The sequence below is a fragment of the Meriones unguiculatus genome, chromosome 11, assembly GCF_030254825.1.
Source record: "Meriones unguiculatus strain TT.TT164.6M chromosome 11, Bangor_MerUng_6.1, whole genome shotgun sequence".
NCBI lineage: Eukaryota > Metazoa > Chordata > Mammalia > Rodentia > Muridae > Meriones > Meriones unguiculatus.
The window spans coordinates 99,834,856-99,852,032 of NC_083359.1; the positions used below are offsets into that span (position 1 = coordinate 99,834,856).

At 49.9% G+C, this 17,177-nt stretch overlaps 1 protein-coding gene across 2 annotated transcripts in view; it reads left to right on the plus strand.

The window, feature by feature from the left end:
* Window positions 1–11,840, plus strand: part of Parp1 (poly(ADP-ribose) polymerase 1) — a 32,462-nt gene extending 20,622 nt beyond the window's left edge. For both annotated transcript variants that reach the window (XM_021654925.2, XM_060364813.1), the window contains exons 14-23: window positions 2,119–2,247; window positions 3,902–3,985; window positions 4,851–4,973; window positions 5,403–5,531; window positions 7,814–7,912; window positions 8,592–8,744; window positions 9,476–9,603; window positions 10,127–10,188; window positions 10,689–10,803; window positions 11,000–11,840. In XM_021654925.2, the coding sequence (XP_021510600.1) occupies window positions 2,119–2,247; window positions 3,902–3,985; window positions 4,851–4,973; window positions 5,403–5,531; window positions 7,814–7,912; window positions 8,592–8,744; window positions 9,476–9,603; window positions 10,127–10,188; window positions 10,689–10,803; window positions 11,000–11,081 (1,104 nt within the window). In that variant the 3' untranslated portion in view covers window positions 11,082–11,840. The remainder of the gene's footprint in view (window positions 1–2,118; window positions 2,248–3,901; window positions 3,986–4,850; window positions 4,974–5,402; window positions 5,532–7,813; window positions 7,913–8,591; window positions 8,745–9,475; window positions 9,604–10,126; window positions 10,189–10,688; window positions 10,804–10,999) is intronic.
* Window positions 11,841–17,177: the final 5,337 nt, after the last annotated feature.

Consider the following 17,177-nt stretch of genomic DNA (forward strand, 5'->3'; position numbering starts at 1 on the left):
AGTTTCACCTTTGTCATTTTCCCGCCATAATATTGGAACCCTCCCTCGTGTACCATGTGGTACTAATCTCTCTCCTCGTCGCCAGGATGACCCCACATACTTTCTCCAAAGACACCACTTTCCATAGGGGCGCAGTGTGAGACAGACAAGTGGTTCAGCCATGACGCTAACCTTAATAATTTAGCGCAGCACTGTGCAGAGTGGCCTCAGTGTCTGTGGTGGATGCCCCAGAACTGTTAAGAGCATTTCCTGTTTGTGCTATGAACCCTAGGTGTTGCATACATAGCAGCTTAATTTATCGTGGCTGCATTTCAAAACTGCAGTGGCCTGTCAGGTAGCCAGCAGTCGCCAGAGTAAACTAATGCTTGCCTAAAAGCACTGTGTCCTTTTGAAATGTTTTTTTTGGGGGGGGTTGTTTTGGGGGTCGCTTTTTGTTTGTTTTGGGGGGTGTATGTATTTGTTTTTCAGGTTGACTTGACTAGTTTTTCACTGAACTCGGGTCATGAGGATTTGAGATAACACCCTTACTAACCACTGATTCATCTCAACAACCTGCTTTGGGGGTTTTTGTTTTTTGAGTCAAGCTTCTGAATCAACCACTTGAGTATTGGAATTACGTTCACTTATTGCATCATTTCTTTTCTTCCTTTCTTCCTCTCTTTTTCTTTCAAATGTAGACAGGCTCTTTCCTGCCTTGAGTTCCATCTTGGGGTGGGCCAGATATCACAGCGGATCAAAACCTGACAACTTTCTCCCTCTGGTTAGATATTTAGATTCTTTGCAGGCACCTGCTGTGGTGATTCAAATAGGCATAAAGAGTACCTATCTGAGTACCTGTCTGAGTACCTATCAGGCAGTCTCCTCTATGTAGGCACTAGTTTTTCAAATGCTACTTTAATTGGGGGGTTCTTAAAGCTCACCCCTTGCTTCTAACACCCCAACCCCAGGTAAGGGAAAGGGGACATCGCCCTCTTTACTTTTTCCTGCTAGATAGGGTTGTAGTGTTCATCGCCAGGAAAGCCAGAAGTCCAGATAACCAGCAAGTACAACAAGCAGCCCTCCTCCATCTTCTCAAAGCCACCACGCCTTCCTCCTCTGGGCTGTCATATTTATAACCCCCCACACACACACACACAAAGTCCTCAGAATTTATCTAATTCCAGCTGGCAAAGATCACATTCCACACAAGACAGGTGTGGACAAACTAAAATCCCCCACTTGGGATTATAACAAAAACACATTTACATACCATAAACCAAAATGTCCACAACAATTCTAAGAGGTAGAATCTGAGTCATAAATATGTGCTCAGTATGGCTTCTTAAAACACATATAGTTCGCCCTTCAGTGAGGTCATACCCACAGGACAGGAAAGCATCTCTGAAGCTCCTTGCGCAGAGTAGGTCCCCTGGGAAATGACAGCAGCACCTGGAGCACTGGCAGCACAGAAGACTGCAGCTTAACCCAAGGAGAATTCAGGTCCACAGTCCAGCTTGTTGACCCACTGCAAATACCAAACAATACACATCACATGACAGCACAGGTCCCACCTTCCCGGGGCTTAGGTGTGAAAACTACAGTGGAGGCAATCCCAAAGCCGATGTTAACCTCGCCTAGTTCTCCAGGAGGCAGGGGGAAAGTCTCACAATGAGCACTGTCTCAGAACAGGTGAGGAGGGACGGCAGGTGCTAAGATGCGGCCCATCTCTTGTTAGGCTGGCTCTGTAGAGAGGAGTGTGTAAGCGCGGTCCTGCAGCTGGGCCTGGGTGAGCCGGGGCAGGGAGAGGAGGAGCATGCAGCAAGTCACGCCCACTGATCTGAGCTTCCTTTTCACAGCAGCCGTCTGTTCCGAGATGGCATGGATGCGTACTGGGCAGCATCTGCAGGGCACCAGCATACCCAGAGAGGGGCAGATGTCAGAACAGCTGGGATACAAATCTGAAGCAGTCAGGAGGGCTTGGGGGAGTGCGTGGGAATTACTTCGGCGGCCAGCTCTCCTGGCTGCCGTTGGCTGGGGAGTTTAGGGAACATTTGCTTAGGCTGGCAGGCCTAGTTACCTGGCGCCAACCCCTGATGACGCCACAGTTTGTCCTCTTCTGCTCCCCCCGCTTCCCTGGAGGATGAAGAGGCAGTGAAGAAGCTGACAGTAACGCCTGGCACCAAGTCGAAGCTCCCGAAGCCGGTGCAGGAGCTCGTGGGGATGATCTTCGACGTGGAAAGCATGAAGAAAGCCCTGGTGGAGTATGAGGTGGGTGTCTCGGCGTGTGCTGAGCGCGGTGGGAGATGTGGGCTGAGCCTGCAGGGTTCTCGGGCGTTATTTTTTTCTCTCTGAAAAATGAGTGTTGGCACATCCTCATCCCTGTTGCTGCTTGCCAAGAGTCACTCCACCTGTGGAACGTGTAGAGAACTGTCCCTGGGCCCTACCTACCCCCTCGTGCCTTTCCCCATTTTGTTTCTGTGTTAGGGTGGGTAGGCCTGGTTCTTTGGGGCCTAGACATACCAGTGAGCTGATTCAGAGAGTCCAAGACGTCGTTTGTTGTAGAAAAAGAAAAGTGGGTAAGAGCACTAGCTGACCTTCCAGAGGACCAATTTCCAGCACCTCACACGGCTCACAGCCATCTGTAACTTCAGTTCCAAGGGAATCAGTGGCTTCTTTTGGTTTTGATAGGCACTAGGTACCCAAGTGGTCCATGGCATACATGTAGGCAAAACAATCATAGACAAAAATAATAATAAAAAGTTTCAGACTATAAAGAAAACTCCTGTGACCACCAGTCTGTCTTGACCCCAGTCAATCAAACTCAAGTCAGCGCTCTCTTAAAACTTGGGGTTGGGTGTAGCTGTGGAGGAGTGTTTAGCTCATATAAGATTGGAGGTGAGGGTCTGGATAGATGGCTCATAGTGCTGTGTGCTCTTCTGGAGATCCTGAGTTCAGTTCCTGGCAACCACATGGTGGCTCACAACCATCTACACTAGGATCTGATGCCCTGGTGTGCAGGTGTACATGGTGATAAAACGCTCATGTATAAAAATAAGTTTTTTTAAAAAGTGATTGGAGATGAGATGATGGAGGTTGGAACCGAAGTGCTCCTGATGGGCCTGTGTGACAAGGACAACAGGCTAAGTCACTCACAGCCTGTTCACACCTCGCCTTCAGCCTTCCCAATAATTGAGACAGGAGGGGACCCTGGCCAGCCACACAGCCTCCTATTTCCAGCCATGAGCCCAGAAGCTGCAGTCTGCTCCACAAGCCAGGCAGCTCTGATGGATGTGCCCCATGCCGAGGTCCTAGGCAAAGATCTGCTGGCACACAGGTGTCTCACCTCAAGTGCTCAAGGACCAGCAAGGGGTCCACTTACAGGAGTGAGTTGGTGCCAGATGAAACAGTCAATCCATTTCCCAGGTGGGGAGCTGTTGGCTCTTCCTCGCTGAACCAAAATGACTGTGCCTCTGCCTTCTCAGCTCAAGACCCTCATTACAGTAGACCCTGCAGTAGTGGGTTAGCTGGTGTGTTATTGAGAACAAGTGTATAGGCTTTGGGGTGGCTGGATTGAAAGGGAAAGGATTGAAGTCAGATGTGTCTTCTTGATAAATAACGTTCACCACTTAGAAAATCTAAGGCTCTTGTTTCTGAACTGGATGGCAGCAAGGTGCCCTTTCTTGCTGTGGAGTCCTGAGCAGTGCAGCTTACAGCGGGAGGCTTAATCCATCGCCTTGGTCCTGTGGGATTGCTGGGAATTATGTTGGGTGTTCCTTCAGAGGTACTGAGCTTTGGGCTGGTGATATGGAGTTGCCAAGAGGGTGCAGCCTCTGTGAGGGCGAGCCACTGCTGTCCTAGGAGGGAACAGTGTTCTGTCGCCATTCTGCAGAATGCCCAGCCATGGGGTCCCTTGTCTCCTCAGATTGACCTTCAGAAGATGCCCTTGGGGAAGCTGAGCAGAAGGCAGATCCAGGCCGCCTACTCCATCCTCAGTGAGGTCCAGCAGGTAAGCAAGTAGCTCAGGGTCTCCAGCCCGGCCATCTTCTCTCCTAGTGAGAGACCGTGAGCTAACAGTGATGGGACTGAACTGTGGTTTATAACGATCTGGATTTTTTTCAGTTCAGTAAATATTACATTGTCCCTGTCAATGGCCAAAGAATATTAACAAAATATACAAATAGTAATGATTGCAATTATCAGATCTGTAATAAACAAATTCCTTAGGAATTTGGTGGATAATTTTATTTAGTGTGTCCAGTGACGTCCTCAAGAAATTAGAAGGCTGTCCTTGTACTTGAGGGTGGGGTGCACCTCTTGTGAGAAAGTAGACATCCTGGGGGTGCAGGAGTACGAAGCCTGTAGTGAGCCATAGAGCCTGGGGACCACTGAGCAGTGACCTGTGTCTCCACCTCCATGGGATTGTTTGCGCTCTCCGTTCCCCAGGTAGCGGGCATGGACCGTGTTTTTGCCCCTGCAGCAGTTAGATGGTCCCCAACATTATGGACAGTTTTCCTTTTGTTTGTTTGTATGATACAGGGTCTCTATGTAACCCTCACTGTCCTGGAGCTCTGTAAACCTGGCTGGGATTAAAGGCATTGTCACCGAGCCCAGCTGAACAATTTTCAAACATAAAAACCAAAGGGAATTTTCAGCAGTAGCCGTGAGCCCAGCACATGGATTTCGCAGTGGCACTTTCTGAGGAGTATCTGATAACAATTCTTTGTGTGGATGAGCTGTGCTATCACAGACCCGTGGTCCTGCCCACCTCAGTGCCACCACTCCACTGAGAAGATGTTCCAATGACCATTTTCCCACTTGTACAGACAGTAGCCGCTGCAGTCCCATGTTTCTTCTGTCCCCTTCCCTTCCAGGCAGTGTCCCAAGGCAGCAGTGACTCCCAGATCCTGGATCTCTCCAATCGCTTCTACACCCTGATCCCCCATGACTTTGGAATGAAGAAGCCCCCACTCCTGAACAATGCAGACAGTGTGCAGGTAGCTGGCCACCGGGGTGGGCCCTTCTTACTGTGTTCTTTAGGAGATATCTACTCTTTTATTCCGAGTCAGTCTAGGAAATTGTCATTAACCAGAAGACCATTCCTCTGTCCCCACATAAAGCTCCTCCTCCCCCGAGTCCCTGGCCTAGGTCCGTTTGTAGCATCCTTAGTGCCTCTGTCGTTCATATGTAAGAGTTCTGGCATCTGCCCCTCACTTCCCCAGGCACTGGAGCCTCATTAGCATCCTGGGGGATACCTGTGAGTGTCTACTGTTTAGTGAGAGGTAACGGCAGGCTCTGTCCAACAGAGGTCTCTACCCCTACTGTGGGCAGAGATGGAGGGTGTCCTCTACTGCTGTGCGCTCTGTCAAGACTTGTTTGTCTTTTTCCCTACGGACTTAGCTCCCAGGTGTTTACTTTGTCCCCAGGCCAAGGTGGAGATGCTAGACAACCTCCTGGACATCGAGGTGGCCTATAGTCTTCTCAGGGGTGGATCTGATGACAGCAGTAAGGACCCCATCGATGTCAACTACGAGAAGCTCAAAACTGACATTAAGGTAAGACACCTGCCCCTTCCCCAGTGTTCAGTAGTTCACCCAAGAGCAGTGGTCCCCAACCTACATGTGCAATGGGGCCATCTTCACAGCTCCATGAATGTGCAGCTAGGCCATGAGTCTGCCCTCTGACCTGTCTGGATGGTGATGATTGAGATCCGCTGCAAGGTCTTCTGAACTCACGAGTGCTTTTTGAGGGGCCTGCCAAAAGTTTCTGTTTCTCTGTTTTGGGTACAAGCAGTCAGTTGAACTTGGGTGTGTTGAAGGCTCAGGTAGATGGGAATAGTCCTGCCCAGGCTGTGTGCCTGTGATCCCAGCCTGACCTTGAGCCTGACATGCCCACCTTCTGCCTCTGCATCTTTCTACCTGTGACAGGATTAGTGTGCAAGAGTCTAGTGAGCCAGTGTCTATTTCTGCCAGGCAGCATAGACCTACCACCATCCAAGTATATTATTGGTCGTTGGGGTCTGGGCCAGCTGTTTCCAGATTCTCGGCCTCTTAGTCTAACGGTTGAAATGAAGGCTCACAGGTTGCAAGAGTAGGTTGGGTGGTTCTCTATATTGATTGACAGGCTTGATTATGTATGCCCTTTGCCCCCTGTGCATGTCCTTCCCATAATACATCTGAGTTTAATCACAGGGTTGCCCAGTTTCACATAAGCATAAAATAGTAAGGAAAAGATTTGTTCTAGTCAGGGTTTCTCTTGCTGTGACCAAAGCAACTTGGGAAAGAAAAGGGGTTTATTTGGCTTACACTTCCACATCACACTTTATCACTGAAGGAAGTCAGAACAGGAACTCAAACAGGCTAGGAACCTGGAGGCAGGAGCTTGATGCAGAGGCCATGGAGGCGTGCTGCTTGGCTTGCTCCCCATGGCTTGCTCAGCTACCTTCTTAAAGAACGCCTACCTGGGGATGACCCCACCCAAAATGGATTGGACCCTCCCACATAAATCATAAGATTAGAAAATGCCCGAAAGCTTGCTTCCAGCCCAAAGGAGACATTTCCTCAAATGAGCTTCTTCCAGTGATTCTAGCTTGTGTTAAGTTGGCAGAAAACTAGCCAGCACAAGATTCTCTGTAGAAGTTCACTTAAAGGGTTTAATTTGCCATATTGTGTTTTTACCTAAGACCAACTGAGGCTTGATCAGCCTTTGTACTCATTCCTAGACATAACTAGAATATATATTATATATATATATATGAATATATAGAATATATAGAATAGAATCTATCCAACTATTTATAGTTGTTAAGAAGAAAAACATTGGCACAAACCTTTAATGCCAACACTTGGAAGAAGCAGGTGGATCTCTTTGAATACAAGGCCAGCCTGGTCTGGGGCAGCCAAGGGTACACAGAGAAGCCCTATCTGGAAAAACTTTTTAAAAAGTGGAGAAGCAGTTGGACGTGATGGCATGCGCCTCTAATCCCACCACTCTGGGAGGCTGAGGCAGGTGGATCTCTGTGAGTTTGGGGTCAGCCTGGTCTTCAAAGTGAGTACAGGACAACCAGGGCTACACAGAGAAACCCTGTCTCAAATAAAACCGGAAAAAAAAAAAGGAAGAACATACTCCGTTGTTTGGAGGTAGGCGTGCCCACAGCTCTGTGCAGATAGAAGGGTACTAGGTTGTAGATGCATTGAGTGGAGAGGTGAGTGTGCATAAAATGAACAAGAGCAGATTGCAGGGTTAGGACAGGGGTGCCTACATAGCCCAAACCAAGTGGAGTTCCAAGTAGCTAAATTGTTCCCTGTGCCTGCCTGCCTCACAAGCAGGATGTGATGCCAAATGTCCCTGGGAAAGCCAGTTTCCTGTTTTCATCTACAGTTAGAAAGCTTGTAATTAAGAGGCAGCAAAGACAACCAGAATTCCTAGGTTTTCTGAACATCCACAGCCTCCTGCAGACGCCCGGTTTATTGCATTGACATCACAGGTAGGCATGTGCTGAGCCAGCCCTGTCCGCAGGGAAGAAACACTGTCCTCGGAACCCCATGGTGGGCTGCGGTAGTTAGTGGTGGAGCACTTGCTGGGCGTGTCCTTAGGACTGGGGTGGGGAGAGGCTTCTAGCTCAACTCATCGTCTAGTATGTAGACAAGAACTCTTGAACCCCTTCTCCAGCAGTCCAAGTGGATGAAGAGTGATGTTCGGTCACACGGGAACCTGGCCTCCCAGCCTGCAGGTGGCAGTCCGTGGGCAGCATGAACTGCCCCTGGCTTGTGTTCTTCCTGTCATCGTGGGGCTCTCTGGGCAGCTCCCGCCCTGATTCCAAATGCCTGTTTTCCAGGTGGTTGACCGAGATTCTGAGGAGGCCGAGGTCATCAGGAAGTACGTTAAGAACACTCACGCAACCACACACAACGCCTACGACCTGGAAGTGATAGATGTAAGAACCCTTCCCTTCTCTGCCCCCTTCTGTCTCTCCTGTCTCCTCTTTCTTGGGCCTCAGAAAGAGTGGGCCATTTTGTTTTACTCTTTTGAGACAGTGTCTGTGTAGTCCTGGCTGTTCAGAAGCGCTCAATGTAGACCAGGGTGTCCTGGAACATAGAGAAATCCACCTGCCTCTGCCTCCTGGGTGGTGTAAAAGGAGTGTGCCACCACCGCCCAGCCCTACTTTGCTTTTAGTAAGCAGAAGTGACGTTTGTTGCACTGTGTATTTAAAGTGCCCAAAATTTGCTTTTAGGTTTACCAGAAAATAGGTTTACCAGAAGCTCATGATAAATTCCTTGGGCCAGACATGGTACACATGTCTAATTCTGGCACTTGAGAGGCTGAGGCAGGAGGCTCAAAGGCCAACGCTAGCCTGGGCTACATAGCGAGCCTGCTCTCAAAAAGTTCCTTAGGTGGGTATCTCTGCACATTAGCCCCTAGTGTTGGTAATGGCTTGTCCCTGTTGAGTGGAGCCTTGAGACGTGCATTGAACCATCCCATCTCAGCCTGGGGGTGATGTGACAAAGCTAAAGTTAACTAGCTCTTGGGACAGGTGCTCAGTGTCAGGAGCTCCTAAGTCCATTCATCTCTTCTGTGAACCCGAGTAACTGTATTCCTGCCAACTGTCTGCCCAGATCTTTAAGATAGAGCGTGAGGGAGAGAGCCAGCGCTACAAGCCCTTCAAGCAGCTTCACAACCGGAGGTTGCTGTGGCACGGGTCCAGGACCACCAACTTTGCCGGCATCTTGTCACAGGGTCTGCGGATAGCCCCGCCTGAAGCACCTGTGGTAGGTGGCTGTCCTCTGTGTGGGGAACTGTGGAAGTGCTTATTCCTACAGGATCTCTGTAAAGAGCCTCTCTGGTGTTATGAGAGCCTCCAGCCTGTGGCCAGCCCTGTCAGTGGAGGTGAGGCAGTCGGGATAGTGTGCCTAGGGCAGGGTGTGCTGAAGACTTGATCGGACAAGTTGACATCCAGGGAACAGGCTTGGGAGCCCAAGCATGCCTCTCCCCAGCTCGCAGCATCCGTGACCTCTCGGATTTCCACCAATAAAATGAATAGGATAAGGGCGAGGTAGATGACATGGCCTATTGGGTTGTAGGCGGGACCAATTGAACAGGCCCTCTGAGAGGCCACCCAGCCCCTCACTATAGAGAGTAAAGAAAAGGAGAGAGCTTAGTGACTGTAGTGCGAGGCACTGTTTGTGGCTAGGCAGTGACCTCCATTCCCAAGCCTCGGGGTCAGGACAGATCGGGAATGGCCACTGCTTGCTGGTGAGTCTGTGCTCATGGCCTAGTCTACAGACTGATTAGTAACTCAATCTCCACAGGAGACTTCCTGGTTAAAAGAAGGTGGCATTGGGCTGTTAGGTGACTTCCCATGGCCCACCTGTGAGTGCTGAGAGCTGAGCAGGCGGTGGCTGCAGGGCTTGGTCCGATGGTGGCTGTGTGGGTACTCCCTGGAGAGCCTCACTGACTTACTGTTGGAAGGGTTTCAGCTGCTCCTCTTCCAACTCTCCAGACAGGCTACATGTTTGGGAAAGGGATCTACTTTGCCGACATGGTATCCAAGAGTGCAAACTACTGCCACACATCTCAGGGAGACCCAATCGGCTTAATACTGTTGGGAGAAGTTGCCCTTGGAAACATGTGAGTATCCAGGTTCTGAGGCCGGGGTGGGTAGAGTGGACTAGAGGGAGAGGCGTCTTGGCCTGTAGGCACAGTAGACAGCAGCTCAAGGAATCAAGGGTGAGTCAGAGATGCTACGGAAACCGAAGGACGGGAGGGCCAGGAGCTGGCAGCAATGCTTTTGCAGAAGAGGGAAGCAGAGGTCATTCTTCAAAGACAAGATCCAGTTCCAGCTTTGGGCAACCTGCTGATCCTGTTAGCTGTGACAGAAGAAAAAACAGGATTGCGAACTAGGCCATAGGGTAGGCTAGAGAGGCACCAAGCAGGCCCTTTCTCTGTAAGTAACCCCATAGCAGTGGCAGCTAGTGCAGGCTCTATACTTGAGACCGCTCTGAGTTTGGAAGAGTCCAAAAGGCGGGGAGGGAGGTTCCACGGTGGACAGGGTTCCGTGGGCGATCAGTTTACCTGACAGTAACGATGCTGCTGAGTGTGTTTGTTGCAGAACCCACCAGGGGCTCTTCTGAGACTGTCCTCTTTTGAATAGGTACGAACTCAAACATGCCTCACATATCAGCAAGTTACCCAAGGGCAAACACAGCGTCAAAGGTACTGTCCTCCAGGGTGACAGGGCAGATTCGGGTGAGGGGGCACCTTTCCTCCAAAGGCTGGACTCTTGGAGCTGGCTGCTGGAGGTTCATTTAAAAGCAAAGCTGCTTCATTCCTGTGGCTGCAGCTAGTATCATAATACCATAGAAGTTCTGTGGGACACCAGGGACCAAATTGGGGCACTGGTGGCCTGAGATTTTGAGCAATTGTATCAATCAGGCCGGAGCCTCTGGTGCACTGGGAATTGTTGAGTGGGGAAGCACATGATGATCAAGGCTTTGGGGTGTTCTCCACAGTGTAACCCCATCTGAGCCACTGTGACTTTACTGGTTTAGATTGTGGCCGGGGAACCTTTCTTTAGAGAGTCCATGCTTGCATCTGAAGGATGTTTAAAGTGAACAGGCATCCTGTATAAAGTAGACGTCATGTACCCAGCACATTTTTCTCGCCCCTGTTGCACATCCCCTATCATACCTTGCACTTGACTGTTCACCTTGCAGGTTTGGGCAAAACCACCCCTGACCCTTCGGCCAGCATCACCCTGGATGGTGTAGAGGTTCCGCTGGGGACAGGGATCCCATCTGGTGTTAACGACACCTGCCTACTGTATAACGAGTATCCTTTCATGGCTGCTGTGTGGTCAGCTGGTATGGGGACAGTGACAACTTTCCTTTCTCCTTGGGTGGTCTGCTGTGTGCACTGTGTGAGTAAACCTGGATCTCGGGCAGCCTTCTCTGCCCTTGAAGGGTTCAGTGTCAGAAGAAGGTCATAAGGACTCGACTGTTGGCTCCTTGACAGCTGCCCTCCCCAGGTACATTGTCTACGACATTGCCCAGGTGAATCTGAAGTACCTGCTGAAACTGAAGTTCAATTTTAAGACGTCCCTGTGGTAGAGTGTGGGGTACCGAGGGGGCAAACTCCCCCCGGTGCCTCTGCACCAGACACCACAAACCTCAGCCATGCGCTGCCCAAGGGTGGCATCCTCACCAAATCTCCTTAGGAAAGGTTTTATGTGGACAGGTTAAAGGGCTCTGGTTTCAAGACCCTTGTCCACTGTTGCGCTCGGGGCGGGGGGGTTGTTTGGGGCTTTATCCTACCAGGCACAGCAGGCACAGCAGGCACATCCCTGATAGACACAGCTGACAGTAGAGGAAAAGTTGGGAAGAGCTTTTTGTTTTGTTCGCCTAGACTAGTCCTGAGGGAAAAACAAGCCACGTCACCGTCACAGTGTCTGCCTTACCGGTTTCCCCAGGGAAGGAAAATGTGCTTCCTCTCTTTTTCCAAAGGTTCTTCTTTGGCTTTGATTTTGGCAAAATGTTAAGCATTTATTTTGAGCTAAAAATAAAAATACTTTCATACTATATAGATTTTCTTTTTTTATTTTTTTTTATCTTATACTTAATTGTCCCCCTCTTGCCCTTCTGGGCTTTTGTTTTGCTTTGGTTTTCAGTGATAGACATGGGGAAACAAAAAGATGAGCTACCGAAAGCCCTTAACTAGGGAAACACTGAGTCTATAGTGTGGTCAGTTCACAGTTGCACTGGGATTCCTGATATCCACGAGCAATCTTGTCTTCCAAATGGAACCCTCTGTAATCGGCATAGCCATCCAAAGGGCTAAGAGTTCTCCATTAAAATGCAAATGGCTATCGACTCCTGAGTTGTGTGGCTCCTCTCCTCTACAGGGATGTGGTTGTCTTCACAGTAAAAAGCCTGCGGAGGCCCTGCAGGCATGAACCCTAAGAGTGCTGTGTCGTAGGGAAGGCTCCCTTCAGATTACATCACTGGGCCAGTGGTTCTCAACCATCCTCATGCTGTGACCTTTTAATACAGTTCCTCATGTTGTGGTGACTCCCCAACCATAAAATTATTTTTGTTGCTACTTCATAGCTGTATTTTTGCTACTGTTACAAAATCATAATGTAAATGTCTGTCATTTCCAATGGTCTTAGGCAACTCCTGTAAAAGGAGTTGAGAACCCACTGCACTATACTGTCATGAAGTCACAGGGCATCATAGAACTATCTGGAATTTGAAAATTATGCCTGAATGTTACATTCTGTTCTGACCTGTTATAGAAGGTCACAGCCTCCAGTGGTTGAGGGGACTCCCACCATCCGCCAAACCCAAGGACTTCCAAGCTTGGAGTTGTTTTGTTGGTGGTGGTTTGACTTTTGATGAGAGAAACAAAAAGCAGAACTCAGTCAAGACAGGAAAGAAGAGAAACTACATTTTCTCTGTCGTTTGTGGTCTACGGTTATGTCCTGGAGAACCCAGGTATGCAGCTGCAGTCACGCTGGGGACACCAGGCAGTGTTGGGTTCTGATGAGGGCCGTGACTGTACTGGTTACATGGCAGTGGAGTTCTTGCCTTCTCCGTGTTGACGGTCTCCAGCGCCTCTGAGCTGAGTACTGTCTCCAGCTCACCCCACCATTCGTAACGCTCATCAGCTGCCAGTCACCTTTCTAACAGCAGAGAAAAGCAATTACCCCGCAGTGCTTGATTAAACAAAGTATTTCTTGTTAGGAGATACTGCTTAATGGATTCCCTGTAATCAAAACTGACTTTCTGAAGCCCATATTCCCATTTCTGGCTGTTTCTAAGAAGGAGCCTCCCTGCCACATTGCAGTGTTCACTTGGTACTGTTCTCCATGTTTCAGAAATTCAAGTCTTAGCTGGGCACTGGTGGCACCCCCCTTCAACCCCAGCCCTGAAGGCAGTGGCAGGTGGATCTCTTGAGTTCTGAGGTAGCCGGGGCTACACAGAGAAGCCTTGTCTCAGAGAAGAGAAAAAGAAATTCAGGTCTTACTCTGAGAAAAGCAGCTGTCTTTGTTAGGGCGGCTTTGCTGTGAAGAGACACCGTGACCGGCTACTCTCTAAAGGAAAACATCTAATCGGGACTGCCTTGCAGAGCAGAGGTGTAGTCCACTGTCAGCGGGGGGAGCCATGGTGGCATGTAAGCAGGCGTGGTGCCGGAGAAGTAGCTGAGGGCTGTACGGGCTGCAGAAAGGGCCAGTGAGCCAGTAGACCTGGCTTGAGCTGAAACCTTAAAAATCCACCCCCAATGACACACTACCTCCCACAAGGCCACACCTCCTAATAGTGCCACTCCCTGTGAGCCTAGGGGGCCATTTTCAGTCTTATTACCATAGCAACCGAAAGTGAGACCAGTCAGTCTATAGATTAAAAACCAGGCTCTGGTATAGCTCTATTGTAGGGCACGTGCTGGCCTGTCAGCAGAGCTGACAGCAACCTTGCTCCAAACTCTGTGTCTGAGCATGTGCTGTGCAGAAAGATGGGCCCTGCTCATCTGGTGAGCTGCCCCCTGCCTGTGCCTGGACAAGCAGCCCTCCAGTGTTTATCCAGCCACCCTTAGCTGTTTCAGACCATGCTGTTGCAGTGCAGCTCAGGCCTGTCTCCACAGAGGTTAAGAAGCACTCCACATTCCTGCTGTGCGCTGGCCAGCAGGATTCCGTGTTGTCTGGCTATGCCCGAGTGTCGCCCTCTTGGGCAGGGGAAAACAGCTCCTTCAACACATCCCACAGCACACCTCAGAGCTGCTCTAGTGTGATCTGCCTGGAATTCCGCCTGGTGTCAACCTCACGGCCTGCCTTTTAGGAATGAGTCTGGGACAGCTGAGATCCAGGGATGGTGTAGGCCCTGATGCGTGCATGGTGTAAGTCAGCTAGTCACTCCGAGCCTCTGTTGGGCGATTTCCCGGCCTTCAAAAGCTGTGCCCACTGTACTAGAACCAGCACAGCAGCGTTGACTTTTGGCAGGGAGCTGGTGCCTGTAATGCCAGCACTGGACAGAAGTAGAAGGCTTACTTTCTGAAGGCCAGCCTGACTACACTTGTCTCGTGGAAAAGCTGGTGTGGGGTTGGGGAATGGCTCCATGGGAAAGTGCTTGCTTCGTGAGCATGTGGACCTAAGTTGGAATCAAGTTGGGATCCTAGAACTTAAACCATATAAGGCTGCAGGCACCTGTAGTCCCCGCACCGGAGGTTGGTAAACTAGGTTCAGTGAAAGACTGCCTAAAAAAGATAAGGTGGGAGTGGGAAGGGCGAACACCAAAGGTGACCAATGGTCCTGGCATACGTTCATACGCCACACAAGTTTCTAAGATATTATGTGCAGTGTCACAGTGAAGTCCTTCCCTTTCGGCAGTGAGTGTGTGCTGCTAATAACCCACCCCCAAGGGACTTTATTGGGCTGGGGCTCAGTGAAAAAACACTTGGCTAGCTATGCAAGGGTTCTATCCAGTGCCAATTGAAAGGAGGAGTAGGGAGTGGAGGGCAGAGCTAAAGAGACGCTCATGGGTCTTACAGAGGCTCCAGGTGTGGTTCTCAGCACCTGCTTAGTGGTTAACAACCACTTATAACTCCAGTTCCAGGGGTGCAGCACCCTTTTCTGACCTCTGCAAGCACACATGTACCCATACATGACCGCAGGAGAAAACATTCACACATAAAAAGGAAAGAGTGTAAAAATCCAGTATGAGCCAGGCTGAGAAAGGAGAAGGCGCAAGTACCAGCTAAGGTTTCATGAGCAGTTACAGAGGTAAAGCTGGGCAACCACTTGAGCCGTTGACTGCAGCTTTAAGTCAAAGAGCAAACGACCTGGGGAGGCTTTCTCGGGACAGGTGACTGTTTAAATCAAGTACATATTTGAATAGAGTCTTAGCCCTGAGGGACACTGTTCCTCTCTGGGGGCAGAAATGAAGATGGAGTCCACAGAAGATCTTCAGCTTCACGGGTCGCCTGAGCCAGGGTCCCCAACATGAGTGTGACAGTCTTCTAAATCTGGCATCCAGCTCTGTTACCTTGAGAATGAACACTGTCAGGTTCTCAGCTCGCTATGGCAAGTCCTGAATAGCCGAGACCATTACTGCTGAGGTCCAGAGAATGGTGTTGCCAGTGTCTGAAGGCCAACGGGAAGCTGTACAAAAGAAACTGGAAAGACAGACCTGGGTCCAGGTCTCTGCATTTCTAGTCTCCATGAACCTGGCTTTTCTTCCAGTCTTCGCTAGCTGTCCTGTCCTCTCCTTTGACCATGAAGCAGCAGACCTCTGGCTCTTTCCCTGAGAGGCCCAGCCCCACTTCAAGGCAGTCCCTCTGGGGCTTAGAATAGCCAGCTGCTGTCTCAGCAGATGGCCGGGCTAATTTTAGCCATGTGCTGCTGCTATTCACCCAGGGACCAGGCTGGGCTTTCTAGATTTGAATAAGCCAGCGTGCGACTTTGGTTTACAGCCAGTAACAAAGCTTTGAATTGTGGTTTCTCTATCTGCCCAGCATTTGATAGGAATTTCTGAAAGATAATTTTAAAGGATATTGTTTCTTCGAATCGGGAGCCCGAGCTATGAAGCCACCAGATAAAGCAGCAGAGTGCTAATGAATGGTAAGAAGCAGGGGACCGCCTGGTGCTGCCTTCCTGGTAGCATCAATATCCCAGGGACACCTATTGCTCCTTGATCTCTTGGTTAAAATGAAAAAAAGAAGCCAGCTAGCCACATTGGCTTCCTGAATATCCACCGAGCAGCTTCGGGGTGGTGAGCTGCATCTTGAAGCTTAGGAAGGACCACATTCCCATAAGACATTGATTGGACCTCTCCTTTGGTGGTGCTCAGTGACACCTAATACGGAAGTTGAGAATCAGTAACAGGTTGGAACTGAGGAGTTGACAACTTGCATTTCCCAAAGTGCTTTCCTTTTTTCTTATCACCCCTGCCTTAGTTACTTTTCTCTTTACTGTGATGAAACACTGTGACAACAGGAACTCCAGGAAGGGGGGAGTGTGTGGCAGGAAGGGTGAGTGGCCTCTTAGTCCTGAGCCATCTCTTCAGCCCCAGGAAAAGTATCAGGTCTGTAGAGGCAGCAGGAGCTGGAAGCAACTGGTCACTGCATCTGCAACCAGGAAGAAGAGAGTAGCGAATGCCGCTCAGCTCAGCCTTTGATTTTAGCCCAGGGAATGGTGCCACGCACAGTAGGTGGGTCCTCCCTCCTCAGTTCTCTTGTCAGGATAATCCCCAAGAGGCATGACCAGAGGCCCGTCCTCCCGCTTATTCCAGATCACCGGTTCTCAGCCTGTGAGGTCACTTCCACTTCCGGGATTGTGGGAGCCTCTCATGGGGATGACCTAAGACCATCCTGCCTGTCAGATGTTTACATTATGATTTAAAACAGCGGCAAAATCACAGTTATGAAGTAGCAACAAAGTAATTCCATGGTTGGGGGTCACCACAACACAACAGACCTATTAAAGAGTGGCATCGCAAGGAAGGTTGGGAGCCACTCCTCTAGATCTGTCATATCAAGCTGACAGTTGAAATTAAGCGTCACACCCCCTGACCAACTTCCCAGGGAGATGTGAGCAGGTGGCTTGGTCCCAGACAGGGTGCCATCAATAGGCCAAAGCAGCAGCTTCCCCCAAGCCTAGCTTAGTGAGCCACTGGGTTTATTTCGGGCACTACAATAAGGGGCTACTAAGAAGTCAAGGCAGCCATATGCCAAAAACACACCCCTGGCGTCGTGATAGCCGATGTAAGCTGCGCCCTAAGGGCCCCTTCACAGCTTGCCAGGCATTGGCCTTCACAGGGAAGCCTTCCTAGCAATAGATTTCTGCTTATCCCCTTACAAGAGGGGCCTTGTGAATCTGACCACTTTCAGGAATTTCCTAGGTGTTAACAAGTTCATTTCATTTTCCAAGTCTTACTGGCCTCCCTTCAGGAAGGACTATTTCAGTTCAGGGGAAGTGACTATGTAACAACCCCTCCCCAGTATAAGAAGCCCCTCCTAGAAAAGGGATGGACCATCCTGGTTTGATCTGCTATTGGTCACAAAGAAAAACTCAAGACCAGAGAAGGAGCAGGAAGGTAAGTCCAGATTAATTAGGCTTCCAGAATGGTCAGTGAACACACAAGGTGCCACCCGTGCTGACAAGACACGCAGCATCCCTTGTCAAGCAGTTATAGGATCTGTTAATGGGGTTTCTG